General features: G+C 38.4%; 1 protein-coding gene across 1 annotated transcript in view; it reads left to right on the top strand.

Annotated features, from left to right (window-relative positions):
• INTS10 (integrator complex subunit 10) overlaps positions 1 to 9,908 on the top strand; it is a 33,126-nt gene that overhangs the window by 21,957 nt on the left and 1,261 nt on the right. Inside the window, exons 13-16 of the mRNA XM_008585561.1 lie at positions 2,068 to 2,147; positions 3,334 to 3,496; positions 4,680 to 4,773; positions 7,812 to 7,889. Of these exons, the coding sequence (XP_008583783.1) occupies positions 2,068 to 2,147; positions 3,334 to 3,496; positions 4,680 to 4,773; positions 7,812 to 7,889 (415 nt within the window). The remainder of the gene's footprint in view (positions 1 to 2,067; positions 2,148 to 3,333; positions 3,497 to 4,679; positions 4,774 to 7,811; positions 7,890 to 9,908) is intronic.

Raw genomic sequence — 9,908 nt, 5'->3', positions numbered from 1 at the left:
GGAGTGCCGCCGCGCTTCCCAAGCGGCGCACTATCCAGTGCGCCACCGGGCCGGCCCCTGCTTAAAGTTTTTGCCACAAGTGCACAAGAAAATATATTTAAGAATGTATATTTCATCATTGTTTGTAATAGTGAAAAATTGATGAAGTTGATATCCACCATAAAGAGAATGGACAAATCGATTGTGGTATAAGTAAACAACAGAATATTATATAACACTCAGAATTAATGAATGAGAGCTACATCTGTTAGTATTGATAAATCAACACATAAGGCTGAGTAAAAAAAGCAATTTGCAGGATATGTACAGTATGACACCGTTTATATAGTAGACTGAACCCATGCAAAACATTCATCTGTTTATAAAAATAAACTTATATGGTGAAAGTATGTAATATGCATAGGAATGATAACCACCACATTCAGAATTATGTCTGTCTCTGGGGAGGAAGGAGGCAATCACAGAAGGAAATACAAGAGGCTTCAACTGATTTTGTGATAATTTATATTCAAATCTTTAAAAACTAAAGCAAAATGTTAACATTTTATAAAGCCAAGTTGAGAGCACAATGGTGTTTGTGATATTCTCTCTATATGTTACACTCTCTTTGTCACCTCTCTCCCCTGGGTGATGGGAGATGCAAAGGATTACTCAAAGCCCATTTCTTCTGAGCAGTGAGAAGCCCCGAAGGGATTAATTTCCTGGAACCCTCAAGAGAGAGGCATTCCTCCTTGGGAAATTAACCCTNAGGGTTGCGATCCGTTGCCGGACACGGAAAAAGACAAAAGACAAAAAAAAAAAAAAAATAACCAACTCCCCACAGAAAGATAGGCAAAGTATGTGAACGACAGATTCACAGAAGCAGAAATCCAAATGGTCAAAAACTATTTGAAAAGATTTTTCAACCTATTAGTAATACTAGAAATTCAGATTAAATCAGTAAGCTACCATTTTACATATATCATAATGCAAAAATTAAAGAGTGGCAACAGTGATTGTCAGGATGTAAAGGAACACATTGCCCATATGTTTCTGGAAGGTGTATAAATTCGTATGACCAGTTTGGAAACCAACTTAGCATTACCAAGTTGAATATATCATTACTTAGTTATATACCTCATCACCTAGTTATATACCTTAGATCAGTGTCTTTCAAACTGTGGGTCTTCACCCACTGGGTCATGAGTTTCAGCCCGAAATTTTCTTTTTTAATGAGATAGAATGTAATACTGTTTTTTAAATGATTGCATCTCAGGTAGAAAGGGTAAATATATCACGAACCTTTTGTTTTGTATAGATAAACATGTGTATGCAGAATCCCCATTTAAAAATTTTATTTATTTTTTGCTGCTTCTTGCCTCTGGGTAGAGAAGAATTTAGAATATGAAGAGCACAGATGATAAAGGAAAGGACTGGGATCTTGCCTTGAAAGCCATTGCTTAAAGTTTTTTTTTAAAGTGACATTCCTTAATGAAATTTGCAAAAGGTTAAGTTGATCCACCAACAAAAGCTTGTTCTTAGCAAATACTGTCTTTTCCTACAGCAGTTTCCGGCAGTATTTTTACATAACAATAAAGCAACTTTCTTAACATATCAATCAGTAGGTTAACCTGCTCCAAGGACGTCTGTCCTTGAGCCAATAATTTTGCTGTGTTACAATTCTTTATCTATATCAGAGATGTTAGAATTAACATTTCTATATGTAATTTTAAAAAGGCTAAACCTGAAACTTATAGGGGTTTGGAAACTAGGCCCTGTGAAATACATTTGCTTTATAAATGTTAGTATACTCCACATCTATATAATTTTCTGTATATTTGAAATGTTTTATAATAAAAAGAATTTAAGCAAGGTTAAGAAAGATGATTGATAAATGAAATATAGAGACCTTGAAAAACCAATTTTGCCATCACGAAGTATAATTATGTTTTAATTAGATTTGAAATCATGTGACTGTTGCTTATCTTTTTTTTTTTATTTTAAGGGAAGCATCTTAAACATTTGCTTTTCAAAGCTGTTTTCTTTGACAGTAACATGCATTAACATTACATTGTGGACTTTTGTTAGGTTCAGATCTGAAGCTTCTGCCTTGTACCAGTAAGGCTATTATGCCATACTGCCTGCATTTAATGTTAGCCTGTTTTAAGGTAAGCTTAAAGTTGATTAGCCTGAAAAAAATTTATCTTGAAATATTGTTCTGATGACCCAAAATGACTTGAGAGTCTTTTTAATGATTATTAGTTTGGTACTTTTAAAGGGCAGGTTAGTATAGTAGTGGGGATAGCCCATGGGCTAGGAATGAACAAATATTTATTAAATAATCACTGCACTAGGCAAAGATGCACTAGGCAAAGATGAGCAGGAAATTATCCCTGTCCTCAAGAAGTTTACATAGAATAGTGGGACAAGTATGCACATAACTTTGCCTATAGTAGTGTTCAATAAATATACACATCAGAATAGATTAGAGAAGAAAGGAATACAGATGCTGTTGGGTTCATAGAGTGATGATGAGTGTTGTCATAATGACGCGGTGGGCAAAAAGCGTTTTAGGCATTAGGATCAACACCAGTAAAGGCCCAACAGTGTTGGCAAAGTTCAAGGACTCTTGAAAGGGCACCAAGGCCCTTGGCTGCAGGTAGAGCAGAGCTTTAGAGTAGAGAGGCTTAACTGTTTCAGGAAGGCTTATGTGCAAGAGGATAACAATCTGGGTCTCCACTTCAATGCAGAAATTCCCCAACTGAACTAATCATTGGAGTCCCTTGGGTCACCAGAAACAGTGTAAAGTGTGATTTTACACATAGCTGCATAAAATTTCAAACATTTAAAACAAAAGTCCTTGGGCCATTTCTCCAGTCACACCCCCTTCCTTGTGACTCACTGCCTTTCCTTCTCCCAGTCCCACATTCTCCTCAAACTCTTCTCCCCTAGGGGGCCTCTTGCCCATTCCACTCCCAACTGTTCCCTTACAAGAAATTTCTAATTTTTTTTTCTCTTTTGTACAGAATGACTCAACTTTCTCTAGCCCTGATTCCCAAATTCAAAAGCTTCAGGCCCACAGCACATGCCCAGCTCCCATTGCCACACACTCCCAGCACAGAGGGAGCCTGAGGCTGCTTTGATTAGGATCCACTCTCCTTAGAAGGCAGTTGTGATGTTACTAGCAATTTTGTTTCTGCTCTGCTCCTTTCTTGCTCTACTAGCCTTTATCACACATTTGTGTGTGTGTCTATAGAGAGAGCACTTTTTTTTAGGAAGTGATATTGGCTGTGTTTTAGTTTAACCTGTGATTTCCTTTTCCTTCTGTGTCTTGCATAAATCTTTGTCTTGCAGCTTAGGGCTTTCACAGACAACAGAGATGACATGGCACTGGGGCACGTGATCGTACTGCTTCAGCAAGAGTGGCCACGAGGAGAGAATCTTTTCCTGAAAGCTGTCAATAAGATTTGCCAACAAGGAAACTTCCAATATGAGAATTTTTTCAATTATGTTACAAGTATCCTTTTTCTTGTTTAAGGAACAAGTTGTGATTTTTTAGAATGAATGCATGATATAAAAATGAATGAACCATTCTGGATAGAAATAATGGTTTTTACTATTTTGAGGAGAAAGATAAGGGGATGGTAGTTAAAAAAAATGGGGCTGTGGCAATGGGTCTTGTGAATGTCATAAAAGTCTTCAAAGACATAATTGAAAAATCAGGAGTATCAAGAACTCTGTTCCATTTTCCACTTCTAGCTGACGTCTAAGGAGGTACCCAAGATGCCTGAAGTAATAGCCTAATAGGTTCCTATTAGACACCGGAGTGGCTGGTTTAGCCATGGAATATAATAATTCCTCAGCCTTCATCTATCAAAAGAGTCCCTCCTCTGGCTTCTCCTGGAACATTGGCTGTCCGTTGGGATCAGATGTTAGAGCACCATGCCATAGCTGTCATGGCTACCAGTGAGCAACCCACCAAAGATGCTCCCCAACACCATAGCTGCTTATCAGGAAAAGACCTTCTTTGAATTGAAGACTATGTATCAGTTTGGATGTTTGTATTTGATTGCTTATCTGAATCCATTTTTTCTGAGTTGTAAGGAATAGGATATCTTTGTCCAAGGGCCCAGAGCAATAGCTTTCAACCTTTTTGGGGACAGACACCTTCAGAATCTGAAGAAAGTTATATCACTTTTCACCAGAAAAATGTGTATATGAATGTCATCAACATTTGCATAAAATTTGGGGGACTCACAGAAGCCTCCTTTCCTGAAGTATCTACAAATCCTTGTACCTTAGGTATGAAGAAATAATCACTTTATTTTTATGAATATCATCTTCTATAACTCAAAATAATCTTCCCCACTTCAACTGCTTCTTTTCATTTCTTACTAAGAAAACAAAAAAATTGATCTTACAACCATGCAGAGTCTGTTTAATTATCATCTATATGAAAAACATGCTGTCCTTATGTCCATTAACCTGGCACATTTTATGCCAAGATTTACCTTTGTGGGCAGTTTGGTTGGTATAAGAATGATAAGTTTTGGAATCGGGCAGACCTGGGTTCCAATACTGACTCTGCAGGTGTCAGTGGAGTGGTGATGGGCAGGTTACTCAAACGCCAAGATCCTGTTCTTCCAGCAAGGACAGGGCACCTTGCTTTCATGTGAGATTAACCTGAATGTGGCCTGCAGATATTGATATGCTGGAGGAATTTGCCTACTTAAGAACTCAGGAAGGTGGAAAAATTCATCTGGAATTACTGCCCAATCAAGGAATGCTGATCAAGTAAGCATGCTGTCTTTTGTTCTCCTGTGCTGAGTGCTCACCTTTTGTGTGCTTGTGTGAAATGTTTATAAATTTCTATACCTTTCGAAAATTTAATAGAAAAGAATCCAAACCTGGTCTCTGTTTTTGAAAGTCAGTTTGATTCTGCTACCTTTTGAAAGACTTGGATTTCCTTCACTGCACTTCTGAAAAACATTGTTTAAATTGGACTGTTTCTGTCACTTTTAAATCTTTTTCACTAGATAAAAGTCTCATTCATATCTTTTTTTTTTCCCAAAAATTTACAGGCTGATTCTATAAATTTCTGATTAGACATAGAGTGATTTTAGTTAAGAGGAGCCATGTTTAACTAAAGTTGTACTGGATTAGGAAAATTTATTAGGAAAAACTACAGATTTTATTCATAAGCTGTATTTGAAGCCCTCCTAAGAAATCCTCATTACTTATATAACACAAAGTAAAATAGCTGGGTCTAGTGCCTCTAGGAAATCATGGTGGGACTGCTCAGTCTCAGGCATGTCCCCTGTACCCAAAGATGTTACATTTCAAGTTGGCCCAGATGAAAATACCAAGTTAGTGATGATTTATGATTTTTAAATAGCTCATGAAACTTGCTTCTATCCTTCAATCCTTACGGTAGTTTGGATAATACACCCTCTCTGCTGTAACTGCCACATATAGTTTTATTTCCATACCTCCTTTGCAGCTGCATATTCAGTGTGTCTGTAAGTCAGTGTTGGAGTTACTGCAAGGGACTGAACCCTTAGTGAGAAGAAAGTACTGCTAAAACTGAAAACATTTTTCTTTTTCCCTCAACTGTGAAATCAACAAGTTTTCAGTTGTTAAAAGCAAATATTCCCATCTTGTTCTGTCACTGTAGTGTCTTAGAAATGTTGAGGGAGGGAAGTAAGAAATGTTCATTCTGGATTTCCATAACCTCAGTAATTTGGTGCATAGCAAACGTTTCTTTTTATGTCCTAGCAAGAATGGGTTCTTGTGGAATCCATTCTACAGAATGGAAAGTTTAAGTGTTTTTTTTTTTTTTTTTCTTCTTCATCTTGTAATTGTTATTGAATATTCTGAACATTTAAAATGAAAGAACAGATGCTGTTTTTTAAAAACACGAGAGCCTTTATACATTAGGCATGCTCATCTTCTCATCCGCATTTACTTTCCTAAAATCGTGAATCAGAACTATGGGAAAAATAACTACATGGTTCCAAATATTCTTAGCAGTGTTTGAGAATAAAGATTACTTTTTGCTGTCAGAGCCCAGGGAACCCCTTTTGTTTGGGGATTTCTTTTCTAGATTTTGAAACTGGATGTATAAACATGCCTTAAGTGAAGCTTTTTAATTAATTTCTATCAACAATCACCATACTAATTATATAATACAGAGACAGCCTTAGAACCAAACTCTGTCTACATAGGATTAAACCTACAGATGATTATCAACTTACTTACATAATGCTTAATTGTCTGTGGAAGTGCGAAAGAACAGATTGTCAAGAAATTAACAGTTGGCCCTCAAATTTTATTGTTTGAACCTTTCTTCTTTTACCAGTTTTTATTAAGCTGAACGGTGACATGGATACATGCAGACAATCCCTAGGACAAGGAATTAAAGTGAGGTAGTGTTGGATTCCCAAATAGTATTACTGGAAAGGGTTTTTGAGGTTGTTTGTGTAAGGGATACCCATCATGCATTTTTAGGTTTTTGAGGGATAATTCCAGGCTCTCCCACCTTGATCAATATAACCCTTAATTTCTTCTAACTTCCTCTAGAAGACAAACCTCCTAGCTTCTTAGGAAACCTGCAGTTTCATCAGTTTGGAAGCAGGAATAGGTATTGTTACCTAGTGATCTGACCTTGTAGGAATTTACCCAGTCTTCACTGCGTGAGTCTCAAAGTTCATTTGAAACCTGTATTTCAAATCACTTATGCCTAAATTACAGTAGTAGCAGCAAACTGCATAAGACAGAGAGCTCTTACTAATTGAGGCATGATTAGAATCTTAAATAAAACTATCTATATTCCTTTTCCCTTTGGGTTCCAAACAAATTCTCTGAAGCCATTTGCAGACCTTTTGGGTGGCCTCCCCAGATGAGTGGCAGAGATGTTGTGAGCAGTGTACAGCTCCTCCCCTTGCGTAAGGTGACCTGTCCTAGTTGTGGCATGTCGGATGCAAGCAGGTACAGTACAAACACCAAGGGCACCTGGAACCTGACCAAAAGGAGGGAAGACGCTCTTAATTTGTTAGGTAGACATTTTGCTTTTAACTATTTTAAAATAGAGAAATGTTTCTATGCTGGTATTTTTAGTATCTTAGTTGCATTAGACTGGATTAATATGGGAAATGATGTCTTCCATCTCCTCTGAATAGGGTGGATGACGATGTTCTATGGGGTGATCACCAGCTAATGTACTTAATCTTTGTTGTTACAGAACTCTGCAAAGCCATGGATCCCAGACTCTTTTCTCTCCCATCTGTTCCTTTTCTCAATACTTTTTTGAAATCCATACTTACCCTTTCTTTATCAAAGTCATTGCCAGCCACTCTCATCCTCTTGGAAGGGCCTCTCCAGATTGAGGCTTCGATCCTGTCGTAGGTGGTTGCAAAGAGTCCAGGGTTATTTCTGGGATTGGCATGGGCATGAGAAGAGTGGAGAGTAAAGGATGCTGGGTCTGAAAAGGTGTCTTCTCCAATGTTAACCCCACTCCCCGGTGCCATTCAATTGCATCTCATCGTCCTCTTCCTCACTGGTTGCTTTTTATACTGAATCTCAAGTGGGCTGAGCTCTGGCACCAGGAACCAAGATGCCTGTGGACATGCACCAGCAGCAAGCAGGTGCAGTGAGGGCTCGCTAGCTTCTCCCACTCTCCTTAAAATCACAGCTGCGGCCAGTGGCTTGTGGAGGTTAAAGAGTTTCTTGTACAGTCTGCTCCCAGTCTTGTGTATTTTCTCTGGAGTGTTGTTTTGCAGTGCAGGGTGAGTCGGTGTGGGTGTTTGAATGCTGCTGTTTGCTGTTTTTTAAAGGCCTTCTAGCCCTCCCATGGGGTTGCTGCAGCAGGAATTCTTACCTGTGCTTCAGCCCAGCATACAGACTGCTGACAGGTACCAAGTGGAAAAAACACCTGCTCATAGTGTGCTGTTTTGTCAACATGTTTTACTGCCCATGGTTTTCAGCTCTTTGTTCCTCAGTGCTCTTTTTCATGCTTTATTTATTTTTTGATTTGTTCTGCATTCCTTGGCAAACCATCTGGTTGTAATATTGTAACATTTCGTATTTTTTTCCATAAGTTGCTAGTGTGTTTGTGTTCGATTTAAAAATCATTATGGATCTGGAAAAAAATGAAAGTAATATAAAACTGTATCAGATTAAGTGCACATTAGATTAGGTGCTCAACTATTGTTCTCTTTTGATAAAACATCAAGCTTTCAGTCATAAATATTTAAAGAGGCTGAATTCATATTTTAAGTAAATTTTTATTGGTGGATTTTCATATTAGTGACCAGTGGTGTTTGGATCTAAATAAGCATTAGCACAGTTTTTTTCTGTCACTGATGCTTTTTTTTCAGACCTTACCTTTCTGAATTGAAAATATTTGATAGGCTAAAATGCCACATTTATTAGCTGGTTTATCTTGTTCTTTAACCACAAAAGCTAATTAATTTTCTTCTTCATCCAAACTCACCAGATGAATAGAGGCTGTAATAGAAATATAAATGAGTTGTGCTGCTCTTTATATTTGGAAACAGTACAATTAGACCATGATCAGTGGGATCGCATTCAGTTATATTTTTAGCAATATTGAGAGTTTGCCCTTTAGCTTACTGTCTGCAAATGCCAGTAACTTCCTCTTAGTTGAAAGGTTGACTCCAATTTGGATTTGCAACCTGGGACCCAGAAAAGCATATCTCAGATCAGTCTAAAATGGTCTACATCTATTCCCAGTGGGACTCATAGCCTCGGCCTCACTGGCACTGTGTCCTAATTACTGAGTTAACCAGACTAGACTAGAAATGTGCATAAAGAAAGGAGCATTTTCTCCATGGCCTTGCTATCTTACTACGTAGTTCTTTAAAAGGTCCATGGACATTGTAGAGTGTTTTGTAATATCTTTACTAGTCTAACAAAGCCTGTTTGTTTGTTTTTTTTTTTTTCCTTTTGCATTGCAACTTTATCACTTCTGTTGTACTTATTTTATATAATTAACACAAGTTTAGAAAAACAGAAACATTTTAGAGTGATTTCGCCAGTTTTATTTTGCTCAATACGTAAAAATCTTAATTTTAAATCCCTGTTACTTGGAGGGAAGTTAGGCAGTAGTGGTGGGGAATGCAGGTGGTTTCTGTCTGTCTGAACCTACCAAATTACTCAACTAGTAGTTAAAACTCCTTTCCTCTTAACTGAGCTGAAGATTTTTGCTAGATTTTTCTTTTCCTTTCTTTATTTTGTTGTCTTCAGATTTCTGGGATTTCATTTGTGGTTTCCTGTTCTAAAGCATGGCTTTTGGGGCCTAGTTAGAGACCTCTTTGCTTGCGCTCCCATGGACCCTTCCCCAGATGTGCAGGTGTCCTCTCAGTGCCTGGACAGATCTGGTCTCCGGTAGGGCTCTACAGGCCACTGACTCTGTCCTTCAGTGCTCCTGCTTCTCCCAACCTGTGCCAAATTCTTGTCTCAGGGCCCCAGCTTCCCCTGCTTTTCCCTAAACACATGAGAGTCTGGGTTGCATGGCACTTAGAGGTGTTGCCCTGATCTGGTGACGTGGGGGGGGTCTTTGTATTGTGAGAAGAACATGACTTCTGGGGGACAGAGCCTGAATGCCATGGTTTGAATGTGTTTCCCCAAGTTCATGTGCTGGAAATTTAATCTCTAATGCAACAGTGTTGAGAGGTAGGACCTTTAAGAGATGATTCGATCATGAGAGCTCGGCCCTCATGAATGGATTAATGTTGTTATTACAAGTGTCGGTTAGTTACCTTGAGAGTGGGCTTGCTATAAAAGTGAGTTCAACCCCCTCTTTCTTGCTCTCTTGAGTTCTGTCGCTCTTCCACCTTGCGCCATGAGATGGCGCAGCAAGAAGACCCTCACCTGATGCCCGCACCTTAATCTTGGACTTCCCCGCCTGA

Source organism: Galeopterus variegatus, unplaced genomic scaffold (genome assembly GCF_000696425.1).
Source record: "Galeopterus variegatus unplaced genomic scaffold, G_variegatus-3.0.2 Scaffold3619, whole genome shotgun sequence".
Classification (NCBI taxonomy): Eukaryota; Metazoa; Chordata; class Mammalia; order Dermoptera; family Cynocephalidae; genus Galeopterus; species Galeopterus variegatus.
Note: the sequence above shows the minus strand (reverse complement) of the source record. Positions and strands in the feature narration are given on the sequence as shown.